Source organism: Rhipicephalus sanguineus, chromosome 10 (assembly GCF_013339695.2).
Source record: "Rhipicephalus sanguineus isolate Rsan-2018 chromosome 10, BIME_Rsan_1.4, whole genome shotgun sequence".
NCBI classification, from domain to species: domain Eukaryota; kingdom Metazoa; phylum Arthropoda; class Arachnida; order Ixodida; family Ixodidae; genus Rhipicephalus; species Rhipicephalus sanguineus.
The window spans coordinates 80,445,261-80,467,607 of NC_051185.1; the positions used below are offsets into that span (position 1 = coordinate 80,445,261).

The following is a 22,347-nucleotide window of genomic DNA, read 5'->3' on the forward strand; positions in this document are numbered from 1 at the left end:
AATCGAAGTACATTGTACTCTGATGGGGCCAGAGACTTGACATAACGAGTTTGTGGAAATTTCGTCGAGAGCCAGTGGCGCCAAAATACGTTAAATGCTCTTTGAAATCTTTTACGTCACGAATTACTAAGTTCGGCGCGAAATGTAAAAATGAAACTTTGAACGTTGTTTTCTCCTCTAATAATACACATATGGTTGTGAAATAAACTACACAATAGTTCTCTGAGCACACTTTATCAATCTAAACAAATTCATTGTTTCTCTTTAGTGTCCCTTTAACAGAAGTAGTGCTTATTGTGTAGTGATATGGGAGAGCTCGAACAATATCCATTGGTGTCTGGCAGCTATAGAGCAGTATGACGTGGATGTACCCACGTTGGCGCCGAGTGGCATATCTCCATCGCGACGACTGACGCCCATGATCACGAGGTAACGATTTTGGCTGCTGAAGTTTCTAACATATACCTGGACAATGCGCATGGGGGTGAATCCCGCGGAACGATGATATCAACAAGCAGATACTATACACTCGTACTCGACATTTAATTATTCATAGCGTCGACAAATAAGGACGGAAACAACAGCACGGTCTGCGCTCCCGAGTAATGCGGTAACCTACGCCTGCGCTTATGCATACACTACCACACTGTACTTCAGCAATGCAGGATGCAGAGGTTCGTATTTCAGAAAAACTACTTGTTGCTCGAGTTGGTGCATGTCTATGGCGGGAATCATTGCGCATACAATCGGACGAACACAGGAAGAACACAAAATAGACGGAAAGTGCGCAAACTATCAACGAGCTTTATTCATTTGGTCGCTGCATATATATGCATTTTTCACACCTTCCAAAGGAATATAAAGAGGAGGAGAGAAATAGAAAAGAGGGCGGTAATCTTGACACACGTCAAGATTACCTCGCATCAACAAAAGTGGCGCATATAATTGCGCAGAGAACTGAGAATAGCGTGGCAGAAAAGTAAAATAATAACCAGGCGTCACGCAATAGTAATTGCGCAAGGAGTGTGTGCTTTAATGCTTCCCACCCACTACAAAGTGCTCAGCAGTAATTCTTCATCGCCATCAGGCACATGCAGCATCAACAAGGTGCACGTAATGCATCTCAGATGTGTAGCGGGTGCCTCGCGTATCCGCAGAAAGACCAAGAGGGGCTTAGTGGTTGCTTCCCTACTTCACAAAAATTATGTTCCAAGGCGTAGTGGATATATTGAATGTGTAAATCTAATATATGCCCAAATAGAGTTTGGAGCGGGCTCTCCAAAGGCCATTTTTGAGCTTTTGCTGTGACTGTGCTGTGCGCTGCGCGCAGGCCTGTCGTTTTTTCTTTGTTTGTTTCGCGTAGAGCAATGCTCCGTCCTCACTTTTCCGTCCTCCCTGCCGAGAATGGGACCTTCACGCACGTGCTTTGCAGTGCAACGCTTCTTCTGCTACAGGCAACAAAGACGGTTATGCGTAAAACAATAAAATGCAAAAATTAAATGTGAATACGTGAAATTAGAAGTGACCTCAACAAGATATCACATTACCATATCAAAAATAGCTGATCGCCGAGAAGCCCGCGATCGAGAGAGCATCACTCATTTTAAAACGGCGCATAAAAATATATATGTGACCGGCGAACATGCGAGGGCTACATTTGTGTGCACCCGCATTTCCGTCCACTCGCCGACACCGGGTTTTACGCGAACTATGCCGCTACCGTCAGCAAGATCTGTAAGTCATGAAAGTTTCGCTTAATAATGATGTCTGGGGTTTTACGTGTCAAAATCACGAGAAGATTGAGAGGTACGCCGTAGTGGAGGGCTCCGATAATGTTGGCCATCTGGTGTTATTTAACGTTCGATGTCATCACACAGTACACGAGACTCTAACATTTCGCCTCCATCGAAATGCGATCGCCGCGGCCGGGATCGAATCTGTGACATTCGGCTCAGCAACAGAGCGCTGCAACCACTGCAACCACTATGCCACCACGGTGGACAAAAAAAAAAAGAAAGAAAGAAAGAAAGAAAGAAAGAAAGAAAGAAAGAAAGAAAGAAAGAAAGAAAGAAAGAAAGAAAGAAAGAAAGAAAGTGAAATTGAGATTTGCCTTCCTTTGTTGTCACGGCTCTCTTATGTTCGCGATGGGCAGTTTCTCCAGACACGCAAGCCACTGAACGCTACATAGACGTTTAGCGTGGCCTTGCAGCTGCTCTAAAGATGCTTCATTGAAGTTCTAGGCTAGGAACGGGAAATGGACAACCACCCGTTTGTAGCATAAAGCCACAAAGTTGTCTCTTTTCGGCGGAACTAATTTGCAATGTCGATGTGCTTCGAGTTGTCGATAAATTCGCCCTCGCGCAGCCAACTGCTACCTTCTGGTTATCTCATTTGGTAGAGCGATCGCCCCGGGAAGGCGTTGGTCCACGGTTTGATCCCCGGACCGGGACGAATTTTTCGGCAACTAAGAAGCTTTCTTTCTGAGAAACCCGTATCGTTTTCCTTGTGGCTTCAGGCTACAAACGTGTGGTTGTCTATATCCCTTCCGCCACCTTGCGGGATTCAGCAGAACTGTTTCTCAATAAAGTTCTAGGCTCACCAATCCGTAGCACACTAGCAGGGCCATCACAAGCGTGACGCCAATCACGAGTGGCGCCTGCGTGCCGACGACGGCGATCTTGGCGAAGGTGAGGAGCGTGTTCTGGACGCTCTGCTTGCCGCTGAGGAAAGAGCGCGAGTCGGCGTAGTCGATGTCGCTCGAGAAGCGGTTCAGGATGCGGCCCCGTGGCGACTCGTCGAAGAAGGTGACGGGACTTTGCAGCACGTGACTCAGCATGTCGTTGCGCAGGGACCGCGAAAGACGCTGCGCTGACATGGCCAACAGCACACTTCCAGCAGCCCGGAAGGCCACTGCAAAAGCAAAGCTCACACTCATGTGTCTGTCGGCATAACAAATGCATTAGGAGCACTTAAATGAGCCTCACGAGACAATGGCGCGCAGAACTTGGCTAACAGGTCAGATCCGAGGATGTTGGCGGGTGCAACGGCGTATTAAATACCTTAAAGACAGAACAAAGCGAAGTAGAGCATTGCTTTGTTTGTCGAGTCCTTTATGCTCTGTTTAATTGATCACTTTTTATTACTTCGCTGCCCGCTGATGACATTACACTTCCGTGTCTTTATGCAACTTTACCAGCATTGTGGTTTGATCGCCTAATCACATGCAGAACTGTTGGCAATTAGATAGAGGAGCAGCTCAACTTCGTCAGGAAAGAAATCTACGCAGACGCCAAGCCTGCTGAGAAGCCACGTTAAGAAGTGAGATATTTGGCAGTTTTGGAATAGGGTACGTAGAGATAGCGTACGTTGGGTACGAAACGTTATTTCCGTCACTTAACATCGGTACCAAAGAGCATAGCGTACGATGCATGTGCAGTGGCGACAAACGCTAGCGTACAGCTTTGCGTACCTTATTCTGAAACTGCCTATTGTGTGGCGGAAACGCACAATCGCACCATGAGGAACGCTATATGAATAACGCTACAGTGGGTGGTTTAAAACTGCCCGCCAAATGGTTCAGCCACACTTCTACATTATATTCAGCAACAACATCAATAGAGTGTGCAAATACGCAGGTGCAATCATGTCCTTACAGCCACGTACTGGGCAACTCGCTACATCGTAACATCACGGGAGATGATGACGTAGTCATTGCTTCGCAACTTTACTTGCACTAGCTGTCTTAACAGTGTGTGCAAAGGGCTCTGGGGGCGCTCCTTCAGCTTAGGCCGTCACTCCACTTCGTTCTATACGTATACAGCGCAAACTTTAGTTCCGCGCAGACCTACCTGAAAGTCAACATGAAGCACTGACGCTTTGTTGCATTGCTTTTGTGAGTTAATTTATTACACGCCGCTCATTGTGTCAATTAAAACGATCGTCTATACCGCTACTTTGGGATGTCAGTTTATGGTTCTTCATGGGCTTCAATTTTCATGCGTGTTCTGAGCAGCAGTGAAGTGCGCTTGAGCGCGAAATATTCTGTTATGAAATTCTAGGGGTGCGCCCCGGACTATGTTGAAGGAGAGTGTCTTTGTGGCATACTAGCACACAAACAAGAGGTCATGAAAGAATAAAGATGCGCGAAAGCCGTAACGCTGAAGGTAGAGTCTACAAGCCATAGATGAGTCGCGTGCGTTACGTACGGACTCTTTAAAATTGTCTCGGCAATATGGATCATAGTATTATGTACGCACCATCTGTCAAGCACAGCGCCACAAGGATTTCCACCCAGCTTAGCTGCTCAGTGGGAAGGCTGGTAGTGGCGCCGCCTGTCGTTGATTCCGTTCCCTGCTTGATCCACACCTGCTGTGTGCCAAAAGCACAGGCTGCTGCTAGGAACATGATGACTCCTGCCACTGCCGGCCACCGAGTAAGGAATAAGAGTTTGCAGAGCAACTGCCATCCTGTCTGGCCAGAAAAAAGAACAGGTTAAAAGCGAAATTTTTTGCAGTTATTATTGCTATTCCGACAATATGTATTACTACCACGTTGGATAGAAATATTGCTATATTGCTTTGATGTGCACCATAGCTCCGTTTCTTCTGCAATAATCTGGACACTGTGCTTTTACAATTCATGAGGCTTGATTGATTCCTTTAAGTAGATGTGAAATAATATTTTCTTAGCATTCAAATAAACGCGCGCATTAGTTGAGAATTCCGTCACGATGAACAGCGCCAAACGCGGCAGTGTTACGCGCCACAGGCGCTCCACATGATAAATAGACAATTCGGTGCTCTTCGCCGGGGCTTTCGAATCCCAGGGTTGATTGTGACGTCACCACGCGAGTATCATAATGTCAGCAGCAGCAATAACCTGTTTGTCTGTGTGCAGGTACGCGCGCGGCCTGTCTTTCCTCCTCGCATGGCGAAGAGGAACGGTCGGCAAGGAGGAGATATGAGCCAACGAACGAAGCGTAGCGAAGGAAAGAGCGAAACTAGCGATAACCACATTTCGATCAGCAAACGCGTGTAACTACGCTATTACGGCACCATTATGAAAAATTCTCGCGGCTAAGTATTGGTTGTATACACTCGCACGCAAGTGCAACACCACAACTAAATTTCGACCTCTTGGTGGTTTAGGGGCCCTTTAAGTGATAGCGCCCGACAGTGGCAGCACTGTTGCCGGTCTTGTACACGTGAGTAGTGAGGCTACACGCAAACCAACATAGCCTAAACGGTATGTTCAACGATTACTGCAGTTTCCGTGGGAACAATACCACTGTCTTATGAAACACCAACATAAGGTAGCTTCGTCAAGCTACGAAGAAGGGACTCATAGGGGGCTCAGCGTTCTCTCTAGTTCTGTTTGTTGCCTACAGGCCACATATTGACAAGCGCGTGCGGCTGTTATCTTCAACGACACATTTGATGTGTCGCGATCAAATATACGAGAGGTAGCATAACCTGGCGAAAAGTTTTGTCGAGCAAGGTAGTTCGTAACACTGAAGGGAAAAAAACAGTAGCGCAAGAGAAACGACGCTAGAGAAACTGGTTAACTTTCAACCGTTGTTTATTGAGAAAATATGAAATTCGTACACATCACGAGGCCATCATCGTGTATGCTGGAAGCGTTTTGAAACGTCATTGGTGAAAGCAATCGCAGTTGAGAGGGAAGAAGGCACAGTTAAAATTTTTAAGCCGACAGACTTGCACAATAGGCTGTCGAATAGTTCTGTTTATGCCAATCGACGAGTGATGCCGTATGCTGCACAAAAGTAAATGACTTTGAGATTGCACATGCGCTCCCTGTGCCTGTCTCCTTACATCCTTTACATTCAAACTCATCCATCTCGTTTCCAGATGGGGTGTAGCATACCAGTAATTCTGAACTGATCAACCTGCCTACATTGCCTCCGTCTCCTACTTCTTACCTTGGTATTAAAGTACCTGATTGGACTAGTCGTTACTCACAATGAAGATAAAACAGTAAAGCAAGAATAAAGCAAAGAGTTCATGATGATGGAGCGCTAGAATGAACAGAGTGTTTTCAAGAACATAGGACAAGGCGCTACTAGCAACTGAAAGTTTTATTTAGAAACAATGCCCCCGTATACATAAAATGAATGTGCATCATCGTCAAAAGCAGAATTAACCATGAACAGATACAACACGTCCGACTGGCAGTCATTCTAATAGTAGTCTTTCAGAACTCATCAGAACACATTATATTTACTGTGAGCATTCCTAAGCTAGGTCGGCCCAATAAATTTTGTTAACTATTCATAGAACTTTCGATATTGCAAATCAGTTCTGCGGAATCCCGCAAGGTGGCGGAAGGGTTAAGAAAGGGAAAATAGACAAGCACCCGTTTGTAGCACGAGGCCACAAGGAAATCCATGCGAATTTCTCAGAAATAAAGCCTCTTAGTTGCCGAAAAATTCGTCCTGGTCCGGGGTTCGAACCCGTGACCAACGCCTTTCCGGAGCGGTCGCTCTACCAATTGAGCTAACCAGGAAGCTAGCAATTGGCAGCGCGAGGGCGAATTTATCGACAACTCGAAGCAGCTGGACACATAATGCAAATCAGTTCTGCGGAATCCCGCAAGGTGGCGGAAGGGTTAAGAAGCGGAAGGGCGGAAGCGGAAGGGTGTAGCTTCGTGCTACAAACGGCTGGTTGTCTATTTTCTCTTTCTTAACCCTTCCGCCACCTTGCGGGATTCCGCAGAACTGATTTGCAATATGTGCAGCTGCTTCGAGTTGTCGGAATTCGCCCTCGCGCTGCCAATTGCTAGCTTCCTGGTTAGCTCAATTGGTAGAGCGACCGCCCCGAAAGGCGTTGGTCCCGGGTTCGATCCCCGGACCAGGACGAATTTTTAGGCAACTAAGAGGCTTTATTTCTGAGAAATCCGTATGGATTTCCTTGTGGCTGCGTGCTACAAACGGGTGGTTGTCTATTTTCCCTTTCCTAACCCTTCCGCCACCTTGCGGGATTCCGCAGAACTGATTTGCAATATGTGTCCAGCTGCTTCGAGTTGTCGATGAATTCGCCCTCGCGCTGCCAATTGCTAGCTTCCTGGTTAGCTCAATTGGTAGAGCGACCGCCCCGGAAAGGCGTTGGTCCCGGGTTCGATCCCCGGACCAGGACGAATTTTTAGGCAACTAAGAGGCTTTATTTCTGAGAAATCCGTATGGATTTCCTTGTGGCTGCGTGCTACAAACGGGTGGTTGTCTATTTTCCCTTTCCTAACCCTTCCGCCACCTTGCGGGATTCCGCAGAACTGATTTGCAATATGTGTCCAGCTGCTTCGAGTTGTCGATGAATTCGCCCTCGCGCTGCCAATTGCTAGCTTCCTGGTTAGCTCAATTGGTAGAGCGACCGCCCCGGAAAGGCGTTGGTCCCGGGTTCGATCCCCGGACCAGGACGAATTTTTAGGCAACTAAGAGGCTTTATTTCTGAGAAATCCGTATGGATTTCCTTGTGGCTGCGTGCTACAAACGGGTGGTTGTCTATTTTCCCTTTCCTAACCCTTCCGCCACCTTGCGGGATTCCGCAGAACTGATTTGCAATATGTGTCCAGCTGCTTCGAGTTGTCGATGAATTCGCCCTCGCGCTGCCAATTGCTAGCTTCCTGGTTAGCTCAATTGGTAGAGCGACCGCCCCGGAAAGGCGTTGGTCCCGGTTTCGATCCCCGGACCAGGACGAATTTTTCGGCAACTAAGAGGCTTTATTTCTGAGAAATCCGTATGGATTTCCTTGTGGCTGCGTGCTACAAACGGGTGGTTGTCTATTTTCCCTTTCCTAACCCTTCCGCCACCTTGCGGGATTCCGCAGAACTGATTTGCAATATGTGTCCAGCTGCTTCGAGTTGTCGATGAATTCGCCCTCGCGCTGCCAATTGCTAGCTTCCTGGTTAGCTCAATTGGTAGAGCGACCGCCCCGGAAAGGCGTTGGTCCCGGGTTCGATCCCCGGACCAGGACGAATTTTTCGGCAACTAAGAGGCTTTATTTCTGAGAAATCCGTATGGATTTCCTTGTGGCTTCGTGCTACAAACGGGTGGTTGTCTATTTTCCCTTTCCTAACCCTTCCGCCACCTTGCGGGATTCCGCAGAACTGATTTGCAATTGTGTCCAGCTGCTTCGAGTTGTCGATGAATTCGCCCTCGCGCTGCCAATTGCTAGCTTCCTGGTTAGCTCAATTGGTAGAGCGACCGCCCCGGAAAGGCGTTGGTCCCGGGTTCGATCCCCGGACCAGGACGAATTTTTCGGCAACTAAGAGGCTTTATTTCTGAGAAATCCGTATGGATTTCCTTGTGGCTTCGTGCTACAAACGGGTGGTTGTCTATTTTCCCTTTCCTAACCCTTCCGCCACCTTGCGGGATTCCGCAGAACTGATTTGCAATGTGTCCAGCTGCTTCGAGTTGTCGATGAATTCGCCCTCGCGCTGCCAATTGCTAGCTTCCTGGTTAGCTCAATTGGTAGAGCGACCGCCCCGGAAAGGCGTTGGTCCCGGGTTCGATCCCCGGACCAGGACGAATTTTTAGGCAACTAAGAGGCTTTATTTCTGAGAAATCCGTATGGATTTCCTTGTGGCTGCGTGCTACAAACGGGTGGTTGTCTATTTTCCCTTTCCTAACCCTTCCGCCACCTTGCGGGATTCCGCAGAACTGATTTGCAATATGTGTCCAGCTGCTTCGAGTTGTCGATGAATTCGCCCTCGCGCTGCCAATTGCTAGCTTCCTGGTTAGCTCAATTGGTAGAGCGACCGCCCCGGAAAGGCGTTGGTCCCGGTTCGATCCCCGGACCAGGACGAATTTTTAGGCAACTAAGAGGCTTTATTTCTGAGAAATCCGTATGGATTTCCTTGTGGCTTCGTGCTACAAACGGGTGGTTGTCTATTTTCCCTTTCCTAACCCTTCCGCCACCTTGCGGGATTCCGCAGAACTGATTTGCAATGTGTCCAGCTGCTTCGAGTTGTCGATGAATTCGCCCTCGCGCTGCCAATTGCTAGCTTCCTGGTTAGCTCAATTGGTAGAGCGACCGCCCCGGAAAGGCGTTGGTCCCGGGTTCGATCCCCGGACCAGGACGAATTTTTCGGCAACTAAGAGGCTTTATTTCTGAGAAATCCGTATGGATTTCCTTGTGGCTGTCGTGCTACAAACGGGTGGTTGTCTATTTTCCCTTTCCTAACCCTTCCGCCACCTTGCGGGATTCCGCAGAACTGATTTGCAATATGTGTCCAGCTGCTTCGAGTTGTCGATGAATTCGCCCTCGCGCTGCCAATTGCTAGCTTCCTGGTTAGCTCAATTGGTAGAGCGACCGCCCCGGAAAGGCGTTGGTCCCGGGTTCGATCCCCGGACCAGGGCGAATTTTTAGGCAACTAAGAGGCTTTATTTCTGAGAAATCCGTATGGATTTCCTTGTGGCTGCGTGCTACAAACGGGTGGTTGTCTATTTTCCCTTTCCTAACCCATCCGCCACCTTGCGGGATTCCGCAGAACTGATTTGCAATATGTGTCCAGCTGCTTCGAGTTGTCGATGAATTCGCCCTCGCACTGCCAATTGCTAGCTTCCTGGTTAGCTCAATTGGTAGAGCGACCGCCCCGGAAAGGTGTTGGTCCCGGGTTCGATCCCCGGACCAGGACGAATTTTTAGGCAACTAAGAGGCTTTATTTCTGAGAAATCCGTATGGATTTCCTTGTGGCTTCGTGCTACAAACGGGTGGTTGTCTATTTTCCCTTTCAGAACTTTCGATAACAGCAACTGAGGTATATAAAAGAATGGGAATGGGCAATACAGAAATTTCAAATATTTGAAAGTACGTATTACCACACAACAGCGCGTGCCACAATTTCTCACCTTATTAGACTGTCCCAACTCTTCCTGAGTTATCCTTCCAGCTACTTCGTTGCCCTCAATTTGGTCACCGCAAGTCCTGAAAAATTTGTAAAATACCAGTGTTTCACGCGAAATGCGAGGCATTAATATAAGTTGCAAATTATGGTACATCTACTGCAGGGGTCTCTAACACGCGGCCCGTGGCACGCACATGACTGTCTGGGGGCACCAGGCTTTTAGGAGGAGTTTTTTGAGGATATCTTGTCTACAGTCAAGCTACCTTTTTATTTTACCTTGTCCTTAAAGTGTGCCCAACAGGGATGGTCCTGCCAGCAGGAGTACTACAGTTGCCGTAGTGTCTAGGAGCTGCACGCAGGCCATTCCTATGTTTACACACAGATATATCGGCAAATGTGTCCTACGCGTCATGTCGTTGGTGGTGACGAGGTGCTGTAGTAGACAGGCCCTGGGCTATAGAAAGAGTACCTTCGTCGGCTTCCTCGGCTCCCTCGTATGGTTTGGCCTGCACTAATGTAGCACTAGCAGCTCTCAACAATTTTCGTTTTCAGACTCCACCCCAAGCCTGAAACAATAGTGGTATGCACAGGTATGCAGACCAAGAGTTTTCGAGTAGCTCCCTGTTTCATTTGGGGATTTCTTCAGACATGACGTAGGTAGTTCGATTACCAAGCCATTCCATCACCGTACCACCAATAGCATATTGTAGCGGGACAATCAAAACACACCGACAGGTAATATTTCACGAACACTCAAACGGACGCCATCCAACAAAACAGTCTCCCTTTGTCCCCTTCCCCCGCTCATAGCCGACCTTCATCTTCTTTATTCTGTGACATTTCTTGCCACTGTTACAATTCTATCAACATGTCACTACAGCAGGTGCATCGCTTGCCCAAAATCTATGCTGTAAGAAAGTTATTAAAAGAAGCATTGCGATATTCTGTAATTACAGCATCAACAAAATTGAGAAAGTGAGGCACGAACATGAACTCTACGGTGCGCGTGTTGCAGACTCCAGCGAACAACCCGAACTAACGGTGTATGATTTACTACGACGAATATACCCTGTACTTACCTTGGCATTATTATGAGGTCGCTCTCATTATATATATATATATATATATATATATATATATATATATATATATTATATATATATATATATATATATATATATATATATATATATATATATAATGCACAATCCACAACCATAATCCACAATTATGGTGGATTATGGTGCTGGAAGATGGTGGCACGTGGTGTATGCTGGATGCTGGAGAATGACGGAGCGTAAAACGGCTCTACAGCGTCGGCACCATCGTGCCTAGCCGTCACACATAAATAATTGTATAGAAGGCGATGTAGAAAGCACTAGTACAAAAAAGAAAAAAAGACGTATGCAAAAAAAAAAAAACATTTCCGCCACCAGGAGTCGAACATCCGACCTGCGGATCCCGAGCTGAGTACTTTACCACTACGCCACGCTGCCACTTTCCTAACGACTTGCAAAATGACTAGTCAACATACTTATACACCGTTCGGCTTCAGCTTTGTATGTCTTACACTGGAGACAGACGCGATCTTCACATCCTACTAAAATCTGCGTTGTTAATAAATGCAAACAAACTCCTGCCGGTAACGAATGGCACGTCGATAATGGCAACAGCGCTAACTTTCTTTTAGAATTCACAACGTAACTCCAAAGAAATATGCCAAGTGGAGCGAGGAGTGCGAGTATAGTCAACCGGGTGTTACTGTGAAGTTTTAATAGCCGATTCGCGCTTTTTCCAAAGTGCGACATGTGCAGAGGCTTTCTGTCGACTCTAATCTCGTTCGATAAATACGCGCGTACAATTGATTGAGTATTGTGAAGTTTTTTTTTTCGCGCGACGTACAGCGCAGCCGTGGCAGCGCACTGATCTGACGCTGTATCATTAGCTACAACTGCATAACAGCTGGGCCAAAACATGTGCAGCGCGCGGGAAAAATATGCCATCATATTGGTTCAGTAAGGCGTACGAATTGACAACTCTATGTTCTCGCATACGTGTCAGAGAAGCGCCGGCCAGTGCGACCGGCGGCGATTGGTGATCGGAGGCGTTCGCTGGAAGCGCGTCGTATCTATGCTCATCGCTTCTTGGGCGGACACCGTACACAAGAAAAAAAAATGCTTCATTTAGGTTAGCCCATGCCACAGGTGTGCTGTAAAGTAATTCGTACTCACCGGAATCGTGTATACTGAAACCAGAAGCGCCGATAACACGTAGACGGACTCGGTCGCTACGCTATGCCTAACCTTTGGTGGCAATCATGGTGGTAGAATGTGATGGTGGTAGTCATACTTGGTGGGGCTTATCTCGACGCAGGCCGAAGGTAAACGCTTGTGCATTTTAGCTTTGTATGCATTTTCACTCTTACCTTAAAGTGCCGCTGAGGTGAGTGAGTGTGAAATAATTGCCAGAGTTGCGTTTCAAGCGTGGCGGTATCAAGCGAAGGCTGTTTTCTGGTCTCCCCGCTGGAAGGACTCATTTACTTCTCGGCAAATGCGCGGCGATGCAACACAGTTATTGTCGCTGTTCACACCGACACTTCTAGACTTGTAAACATCAAAATGCAGAAGCACATCGCGGATGTAAACCTGATAAGTACGTGCGTAAAATGTAAACATTGACGGCTGCTGTGCTCCAGAAAACTTGTGGCGGTTATTGGCGCCGCATGAATAAAAGAAATAGTGCTGGAAGGCTTAATGATCGGTGGTGGCTTCTTTGAACTGCATATATTTGTGCACATTCAAGAGGAAAACATTAGAACTGACAAGGACTTCACATAATGTCACGTTCACTTCCATCATGCCAACGTCATCCACCATGCTTCCATACTGCCACCTCCATCCAGCTTGTTCACCAAGTCATCCACCAAAACATGTTTTGCTCGCCACCATCAGCCAGCATTTTCCACTTAAACCAAAAGAAGCTCGCCCCCACCACCACCATCTGCCACCATTTTTTCCACTCTCGCCATCATCAGCCATTATGACCACCACAGCTTCCACCACATCCACTATTCTTTTCACCTTGTCCACTATTGTTTCCACCATGTCCACCAAGATTTCCAGCATCCACCAACCCACGATTTTCAATAGGTCAGCTGTGTAAAATAATTTACAATGTTTACTTACTCATTTTTTGTGGGGGGTCGTGTTGTTTGATCTTGAAGAACTTCGCGGAAGTTCTGTGGTGACATGGGATCATTTATTAGGTCTTCCAGTTTCTCGTACACCTTAATCCGCCTTTTGTCCACCAAGACTAGCTTGTCCATGTGGTGCAAGTACTTTGCTTGATTGCACACCATGATTCGCGTCTGAACGAAAGGCATGGCAAAGGCGCCGTTGTTACATGAATGGTCATGAAATAGCGGCAAAAAAAAAAGAAAACACTTGGCGTGAACTTTAGCACGTACAAAAGCTAACGCAGTGGCCCAATTTATAAGGTACCGGATCATTAATACTTCGACTTACAAATTCGTGCTCGTTAAAAACAAGCGCGACCAAGCACGCACACGTAATCTCTCTCTCTCTCTCTCTGTTTCTGCATTTATATATTTCTCTTAGGCTTGTCAGATTTATATTATGCATCCTATTCAAGCATATGACGCTTCATCATCACAACAGGTGTTCATTCACGTTAAGCCGTTGTATTTGCATTTATCTTCATTGCTTGTGTTAAACGGCATGGATACTTTGACAAGGAAGAAGTTTCTTGTTTTGTTTACAAGAATTATTAACTCGGCAAAAGCATTTCTCAAGCCAGATGTCGATTTATATCCGACAGCGTTTTCGTGCATCTTGTCATGCGATTTGGGTGTTTCCACTCCATGCAGGACACAAGTCCACTCGCACGGATCGAACGTTTTCAACGGAACGTATCTAAAAACTTACAGTTCCTTTATAACGCTACTGAGATCACAGACAACAGCTTATGCGCAGCAGCTTTCGCCTATGCTTTCTTCAGACACTCAATAAAAAACTTATATTTGGTAAAATTATCGTTCACGCCGCCGACACCGTTGCGGGACATTTTTACCCATGATCCAACAAGCCTTTCGCCTCAAAAATTCACAGAAAGCAGGCGCGTGCTGTTGGATGTGACTTGCCTTATGCCTGAGTAGGCCGTTTTTCCCAATAACATCCCGGAAGACGTGGCCAGCCACGATCGGGTCGAGAGCGCTGAGTGGGTCGTCAAGAAGGTACACGTCGCTGTCGCTGTACACTGCTCTGGCGATGGAAATTCGCTGCTTTTGGCCACCACTGAGATTGGTTCCCTGCGATGCACGACGAATCAGAATAATAATTTCATTAATCCAGAAGTTTTCGCGATAGACCATATACAGAAGGAGGCGCGTAGCCGTTTACCCTTTAGGGCCTCCTGACAAAATTTAATGAGCAGTGAAGGTTGCCATCACCTGTCCAAAACAGAAAATCATTTTTGAGGTTGCATTGTTCGAAAATAGTGTGACATGACGTATGTTCGACTATATTTGTAGGCGGTTGATGTGCGTGTGAAATTATCGTATCACATATATGCGCATGGCGGAATTGCTTGTGTTCTCTGTTACGCCTTACAATGCCTACCAGAAATGTTGCTGTCTACATTGCAGTAATTGAAGAATAAAGCCTTATTTTTCTAGGCATCACCAACCAATCTAATATACTCCCGCCGTTGGCGAATGTGGTTTTCACTTCCTATCCTTGTCATAGTAGAGTTGGATATGGCGCGAAGTATAAACTCATCACTGCGCGCTTACATTTTTCCGAATTTCGCCTAATTGGCTCTCTGTCTACCTTTCCGCCTCTCTTAGTGGTACGTAACCTCCGTAACGCAACTTGGGTAGCAGTGGGGAGCACATGGTCACTAGGTAGCCCATGGGTCAGGGGGCCTATACCGTACCACGAAATACAGAATTCCGAGTTAGTCCGCCGGGAGTGGCCATTTCGAAATATGTCAGGACATCCCACGCGTGCGGCGGCGCGAAGCGTGACGACACTGTGCAGACGGAATGGTACGTTATAAACCACCAGAACAGCGTAACATTGGCTGGGTGAATGAAGCGAACTCGAAACAGCCAGGCTAAGTTTGGTCGCTCGATGTGTGAAACTTAGCACGTTCACCTCTACATTAAAGCTCTATTTATCGTCACTGCGTGTCCAATAGATCAGTGCATTTCTTCGATGGATTGTTTTGATGCCAATTTGTGTCACTGGGTATGTATCATTACTCTTAAATGCAAATACTTCACAACAAGAGGAAATCGATGGAGAGAGGAGGCCGGCTGCAGTGCACTCTAAAAAAATAAAAGAGTATGAGTATTGATTTAACACGTTGCATGACTCCGTTTATAAGAGGCACGTTAACTCTCATTCGGGCGCCACGGCTCACCAACGAGAGTATATTGTTATCCCCAGAACGTTCGCGCGTCGCCTTAAAGAGGCTCATATACGTGACAAGTTAGAACTGTAGAAAAGAGTCAAACGACTGTTTTTTTTACAGGCGAAGCTTCTATTACCTGACCTGTATAACTGCTGGTGTTCCAAAAAACCGTCCTCAGCCAGAGCTACCGAATAAATAATAAATAAAACAAATTAACTTTTCTTTCTTGCTCTGAACATGGATCCCCGCGGTATGATAGCGAGTGCCTTGAACACTAGGCCACGCGTAGATGCTTGCCCAATGTGGAACTGAACTTAATTAAACACATAAATGTGTTCGACTGACGATGCGAAAAAACAATAGGGAAGCAGCACACTAGCTCAAGGGTGTTCATTACAATATTTTGTGTTTGCGAAATCAAAGCAAGCTGCTGAACAGCGCGTAAGGTCAATATCAGGAATAGCACATGCCAGGAAAATCTCGTCTTTGAGAAAATTAAATTGCTTGAACGCGTTTCCTGGCCCGCATGATGGTCCTTTCGTTGGGTCCTTCCACAGGCTGACCAGCGCTGGAAAGAGCATGAAAGACGCCACGCCGATTCCGCCCGAAAAAAGCGTTTCGGGGACCGCCGATACCGAAAGAAACAAAGAAATAAGAAACAAAACATAAGCAGAACGTCAGGCACGCCCACGGCATGCTTCGCTTGCCCCCATTAACACGACTGGCGATGGCTCCTAGTCTTTTTTTTAGAGTGTACGTGTGTCATGAATCGTGCGCTTTCACGGAGGCAATATGGCACCACAATGTTAATCGTCCCAACATCGAGAGTCATTTTCAGATGTTCTTGTACAAGGAAGAGTATTACAAAAAGCGCGCTATGAATATTTCAGATGCGAACTGAAGCTTGCATATGTTCAGAACTTTTTAGAATTCTGCTTTTTGGGACACTTTTGAATAAGACCGTTGACCGTGGGTACTCAAGCTGAGACTCGTTAAAATTTTAAATTATCGGTGTCCGTAAGGAGCAGTGTTCAGAATTGTCATACGTAGAAGTCATAGTTATAATTATTATAAGGTCATGAATGCTTCAGGAGCTTTTACTTTTCTCCTTTCTAAAATCGGCGTTTAGAATGCTTCTGAACTGAGCTTTGCAATCTTTATGGGATTGTTCTGCGTCTTTTAAGCACATGTATGTACATGTAATACCGCACATTGACCAGATGATTCTTTTGAAGCATATGCGCGATCTTGGAAATAGGATTATGCGAAGAGGGAAAGGCAAGCGCTGATTCGCGAGCTGTATTACACGGATACCGAATTCGGAAGTGTGAAATCATGATGCGGGGCACCTTTCTTGTGTCTCCGATTTGTAGCGAATGCCCGCCTGAAATCCCGACGCTGATCCGAGCACCATGCGGCAATTCGATATGCTTCGGCATCTTGCAAGCTATTTGGGCGCATTTCATTTTCCCAGACTCCGGAGTCATTGTGCCTCATCCCAATTTTGCCACGCGCGCTTCCTTTGTGCTCAAGTGCCCTCTTCTGTGCATGTTCTAAAACAAACCTGGTAAGCAAACTTTACTTTACCTCTGTACTCGAGCTGTCAAAGCACATTACTTTCCACCAAGCACAGCCGAAGTCTGAACAGGTTCCTGCCATGCTTTCTGTAAGTTCCTACTCGATCAGATCACTTTTAGTAGCACAAGGAACGAGTGACACTCTTGTTTCTCTTCAAAGCATTTCCGGTAGAGCACTTCCGGTTCTTCTAATATTCAGATAATGCGTTTAAAAATGCTTTTAAAGAACTGGTACTAAATCGATGGTTTTGGTTCAAGTTAAGAGTTATATCAGGCACATCATATCACAGCATAAGCTGAACTAAAGGTAATGCTAAAAAAATATCAGGACAACTGATGAAAAATATTCACTGGGTTCATCGAAAGAGCAGGCGCTCTTCTTTCAAGCAGCTGGGACCGTTGGGGCACCTGGCGGAGCAGGTCTCAACCACGCGCTTCTATCTACGTGGCCTCTGAGATCCTCCTCGGCAGCGCGTTATGCACAAAGTTAACCGAAGAAATACACCAGGGCCACTAACGCAGACGTGTGGGTATCACTGCCAGGCACCTAAGCCAATGATTAAGCTCGCCTCCAATTCTTCGTACCCCGTTATTTTGGCTTGGCAGCTATGGCGTTGAGCTGCCAAGTACGAGGGCGCGAGTTCAATACCCGGCCCCTGCGGCTACATTGCGATGGGACGAAATGCAAGATGACCTTCGTAGTTACATTTAGGTCCATCCAGGCGGTGAAAATATTCCGGAGTCCCTATGAATCGCCTTACAATCACATTGCGGTTGCGACGCGTAAGACGCCAGTTATTTTTACAGTTTTCTGGAGACTGGCTACCACGCCGTAGCACATGGCGAGCGAAGTCCTGGCTGATGGGTGCTTGATTTTTAGGTGCCTTACCTTAATACTGATTTGACTAAGCATTGGAATAATAATGGTAGCTGCTCATACAGTGCATTTTTATGCAAGAGAGTTGTACGAAAGAACGAACAGCTGTTTCTGTGTGGGGGTAAATTTCGGTAAGTGAATTATACCGTCTCAAAACACGTAGAAAGCAAACGCGAGCACAGGAAAAAAAAAGAAGTAGAAAAATATCACCGACGTTTGCAACCCAGAATGAAAGCTTTCTTGACGAATAAGGCGGAAGCATTTCTGAAACGACAATTGTTAGCCAGCGGCAACGGCATGGGAGATATTTACTGACACAGAATTCATTTATTTATTCTTCTACTTTACGGCACCTTTAAAACACAAGTGCGCTGTGTTTCCACAGTGTAAAATGTACCTTTTCGCCAACTTCAGTCATATCCGCAGCAGCAAGGCTGTTGATGTCGTTCGTGAGCTGGCAGCTTCGGATAACACGGTGGTACAAGTCCATGTCTAATGCATTGCCGTAGAGAATGTTGTCCCTGACGGTCATGTTGTGAATGGCAGGCAGCTGTGGAGCATACGCTGTACGGCCCTGAAGAGAAGGAAGCGCAGTACTCTGCAGTATGTAATCGGCAAGTGGTGGCAGAGATTAAGCCACAAAAGCAACAACAACGACATAGTAGTCTCGAGATAAAGTAGCATACATTTGCTGCTGGAAGAACTGTTTGGTATTACGAAAGAACACGATTATTTGTTAACTTGGTGCATGGTGCGGGCGGCTCAACGTTACATATTGCCACGACAGGTGAAGATATTGGAGGCTTCTTTTCGGAAAATGCGGAGGCGAGAACTGCGTCACTGATGCAGCAGTGTCAGTTTAGAGAAGTCAATCGATGAATATCGGTGATTAACCGTTTGTGACGGACTTGCTCAATGATTTCTATGTTTGAACACTGCATTTAAAATAAGTAGTTTTCAGTACCCATCCTATTAATGTGGTCATTTCTACACTTCACATTAACAGTGAAATTACAGCAAGTTCTTTGGATATATACTGAATACAGCAAATGTGAAAAAAGTCCTCATATGGTGGTTGCAGTACAATCGCTGCTTGCAATCCAAGACTCTCGATGGAAACAGTGACATCGACACCTGCAATAATGATGAGCGTGAGCAGATCAGACACAAGAAGTTGTTAGGCATGGCTCTCACTTCCGTTATCCTAGGTGTGATAAAGGGAATCAGATCAACCATCCAAGCCGCAGTATTAACCTGTAACAAACACAGAATGAATGGCCTAGGACAACATACGAGAACGATGTACAAACCGCAACAATAGTGGTGTGGTCAGATGTTCCACGGTCGTCGTCGGTATCTATGCGAATAGAACATAAACTTACTGGTGGGAGCGTGCTCGCGCTTTGATTAAAAGAAATGTCTGCTTCGTCGCAAGAACGAGTCAATTAATGCGATAGCATCAAATTCAAATGTTACGCGAAGTAAAACTACCCACTAACTCTTTTAGAGTCCGATCTCGCCTAACTCTACATAAGGCTGGAGTAAGGGAGTAGAGTCCCTACAGGGAGCGAAGCGGGTTTCGTGCTGTCGGTCGTCTCAATGCGAAGTAAGCAATGAGAGTACAGCACTTACAAAGGTAGGAGCTGTCTACTAATGTTCTCTAGAGATCGCCCGCGCCAGCACGTGCATCCATGCCCTTTTCATGAAGGTTTGCAGTCGCTGGCTGAGCGACGCAGCCTCCAAACCGGCACACCTTCATGCTCCTTCACCCGACAGTGCCGGTGTTTGCGTTTCATCGCTGCTTGAGCCGCGTACGTGTGCACACTCCGGAACCTGTCGCTCGCACATAAAACATACGACGCGAGGGCGATTTTATGGATTTAGACTCTATAGGCAACATGACGGCGATGGCAACGAAAGAAATACGCCTCTAGTCTCTGTCTCCATTTAATTGGCATCGAAATAAAAGAAGCGTCCTTTCATGTGACGGAAAGTCGCGCTTTTTTTCCCTGACAAAATTGTATGGTGTTACCTTCCGTGCATCAAGCACAGCGAAATACATCGAGCAATGACATTTCGTACTTCGCTCTGCTTACTCAGCGATGAAATACAGGCATGTGGAACCTCACTAAACCTATCGAATCCATGCTCTTGGTCAACATTCCACGTTCTCTACTTGACTGACATGACCGCAATATTGTCACGTGGTCGTGACGTCGAGGAAGTCAGCGCCTCCGAGATGAAGCTCTTTATTTGGCCGAACTTGTGGCCGGGAAACTGAAAGTCAAACTACAGCAATACACTGATACCAGCGAACAGAGCGTCGACCGTCGAAAAACTGACAAGCGGTGAAGCGCGTTGGCATTTATACATGTGCCGTCGAATATTCCAGCGTTATGACTGGTTCTCGCGCAAGCTCTAGAATAAGCTCTAGTGTTAGCGCCTTGCGCGCAATCTTAACAAAACCATCTACAATAATCGCGAAGCTTCTCGAACAATGAGCGCGGTTAGCGCTGAGCGTTGCTGACAATCTTTGTGGGCGAAAAGCCGAATACAGCAAAAGTGATAACAAGAAACGCACGTGGCAATATAAAGCCTATCAGGTCAGCTCTCTTAGCATGTTGAGTGGTGTTTCTCTCTTCCTGCGTGACTGATCCATCCACCACAAAAATGTGCAAGAGGAAACGTAAGCGCTCTCGGTCGGAACCATTTCACCTTTGTGCTTACTGCCGTTGTTTCTGTATAATGGTCATCGTACGATGTATAATGTGAAATTTTTCCAAACGACGACAGGAAAATGCAAGTTCGCGCGTAGAACACCGATGATATGTACCAATCTGATATGTCATCAAATAGAACGCTGATGATATGTACCGAACTGATATCTCGTAGAGCTGGAGCTCAACGCTTCAACAGTCTGTATGGTAGGTGCTTTGTAAAGAAGGTGCTGCGCATGACGGCCGTGTACAAGCCTTTGGCTTGAGTGGCCGGTATAAAAACCCAGGTGTTGAAAATTCATGCGCAGTGTCCCACTACGGCGTGTATCATAATGAGGCTCTGTGAGGTTCTTTCTATATGTGAGGTCTATAATCAAGTTGTTCATCACTTAAGCCATCATGAGTTTGTTATTAATAGTCTCTATACGTCTCTGTTAAGGTCATGTACTTGCTCGAATTTCATCGGGAAGATACAAGTCCGAGGATGTCAGCTGATTTAGCAGCTTATTGACGTACCGTGTATTTGACTGTGCCTTCTATGACGTGCAGATCACCCAATATGGCAGCGAGCAGCGTGGATTTGCCGCTACCTACAAATCCGACGACGCCAACCAAGGACCCGGGTTTTACTTCTAGGCTGACGTCTTCAAGTTGGGCTTCGCATGCACCACAGTCAGGAATGAGCCCAAGAGAAGGAACATTTCTCCATCTTCACAGCTCCTGGATACCACAAGAATAGGCGCTATATTACACTTAGGAACTGAGTTCGCATCTAATGGCTACACGTTCAAGTTCGTGCAAAATAGTTCCCTGGATTTCGGGCGCTATGATTGCCTTCCCACATTCCCACCATTGCCCCCAGTCAACGTTTTATTGGGCGAAGTTGAGGCCAAGAGTGCTAAGCAGGATCGCCCCAGCTTCTCGCGAAAACGAGTTTCCTCCGAGCTCAGACTACGACGGTCATGAAAGGAAGACAGTGCGGAGCGCGCGAATACAGCCTTGTCAAAAACGGCTACAAAAACGAGCATGTCGTCGCAAAAGCATCTGCGACGTTTGCCGCAGTTTTCAAAGGAACCGCGAGCGCCAACGCCTCAGTGCAGTCACTCAGGCAACATTTCAAGAGTGCAGCAATGCCAATGTGACTGTTGCACCCCCTACTTGCCAACTAACTGAACATCGCGTCTCCCACAGGCATGTTCGTGAGCGGTTATCCTCTTTCAGGCATGTTCTTTCGTTCTACCTGGATCATGGGAATTTCCACTCGAAGGCAGCAAGCGCGAGCACACAGCCCTCTCGTGGAGATTGTTTCCCTTCAGTGGAATATTACGTCGATTATTATGTTACGTCAAATATTATGGAGTTACGTCGCAGTTCATAGCTGGACCGTGCCGCTCGGTGGCGTTGCGGCGTGAGTACATGACCTTGACGGATATTCAGACACCAATGGGAAGCAAGGTGTGGGAGCGGGCTAGTTGGTATTCCATAATGCTAAAACTTTAGCGCAAACCGAGCACAGCGGACAAAGAAACGACGAGGACAAGCGCTTGTCCTCGTCGTTTCTTTGTCCGTTGTGCTCGGTTAGCGCTAAAATTTTAGCACCAATGGGGAGTTGTTACTAGATCTCTGCGAGCAACATAGTCTGGAGATAGTTAACACGGGGCCTTAAGGTGATGGCCAGATCACGTGGCAAGTCGGAAACAAACAATCAAGTACTGATTATTGTCTCACCTCTGAATGCATTTATCACAAACTGAGAGAAATGAGAATAGACGAGGAAGGGATTAAAAGCTTGTGTAGTGGTCACAACAAATGGCATAAAAAACTGGAAATGAGAGCATAGAATCAAAGTCTGGCACCTCGTATTTAAATGACAAAGAAATAATAA

At 46.6% G+C, this 22,347-nt stretch overlaps 1 protein-coding gene and 8 non-coding genes across 9 annotated transcripts in view; 8 read left to right on the plus strand and 1 right to left on the minus strand.

The window, feature by feature from the left end:
• The window catches only part of LOC119406521 (ATP-binding cassette sub-family C member 2-like), a 56,284-nt gene that overhangs the window by 14,604 nt on the left and 19,333 nt on the right, over positions 1 to 22,347 (minus strand). Inside the window, exons 6-13 of the mRNA XM_049420123.1 lie at positions 22,191 to 22,212; positions 20,979 to 21,171; positions 18,143 to 18,319; positions 14,018 to 14,185; positions 13,044 to 13,225; positions 9,863 to 9,938; positions 4,257 to 4,365; positions 2,600 to 2,910 (exon numbers count right to left, since the gene is read on the minus strand). Coding sequence (XP_049276080.1) covers positions 2,600 to 2,910; positions 4,257 to 4,365; positions 9,863 to 9,938; positions 13,044 to 13,225; positions 14,018 to 14,185; positions 18,143 to 18,319; positions 20,979 to 21,171; positions 22,191 to 22,212 — 1,238 coding nt within the window. The remainder of the gene's footprint in view (positions 1 to 2,599; positions 2,911 to 4,256; positions 4,366 to 9,862; positions 9,939 to 13,043; positions 13,226 to 14,017; positions 14,186 to 18,142; positions 18,320 to 20,978; positions 21,172 to 22,190; positions 22,213 to 22,347) is intronic.
• Positions 6,801 to 6,873, plus strand: Trnas-cga (transfer RNA serine (anticodon CGA)). Its single transcript has one exon. It is a non-coding gene; the product is annotated as a tRNA-Ser (tRNA).
• Trnas-gga (transfer RNA serine (anticodon GGA)) lies at positions 7,078 to 7,151 on the plus strand. Its single transcript has one exon. It is a non-coding gene; the product is annotated as a tRNA-Ser (tRNA).
• On the plus strand, positions 7,356 to 7,429 carry Trnas-gga (transfer RNA serine (anticodon GGA)). Its single transcript has one exon. It is a non-coding gene; the product is annotated as a tRNA-Ser (tRNA).
• Trnas-gga (transfer RNA serine (anticodon GGA)) lies at positions 7,912 to 7,985 on the plus strand. The gene has a single exon. It is a non-coding gene; the product is annotated as a tRNA-Ser (tRNA).
• Trnas-gga (transfer RNA serine (anticodon GGA)) lies at positions 8,189 to 8,262 on the plus strand. The gene has a single exon. It is a non-coding gene; the product is annotated as a tRNA-Ser (tRNA).
• Positions 8,465 to 8,538, plus strand: Trnas-gga (transfer RNA serine (anticodon GGA)). Its single transcript has one exon. It is a non-coding gene; the product is annotated as a tRNA-Ser (tRNA).
• Trnas-gga (transfer RNA serine (anticodon GGA)) lies at positions 9,018 to 9,091 on the plus strand. Its single transcript has one exon. It is a non-coding gene; the product is annotated as a tRNA-Ser (tRNA).
• On the plus strand, positions 9,297 to 9,373 carry Trnas-gga (transfer RNA serine (anticodon GGA)). The gene has a single exon. It is a non-coding gene; the product is annotated as a tRNA-Ser (tRNA).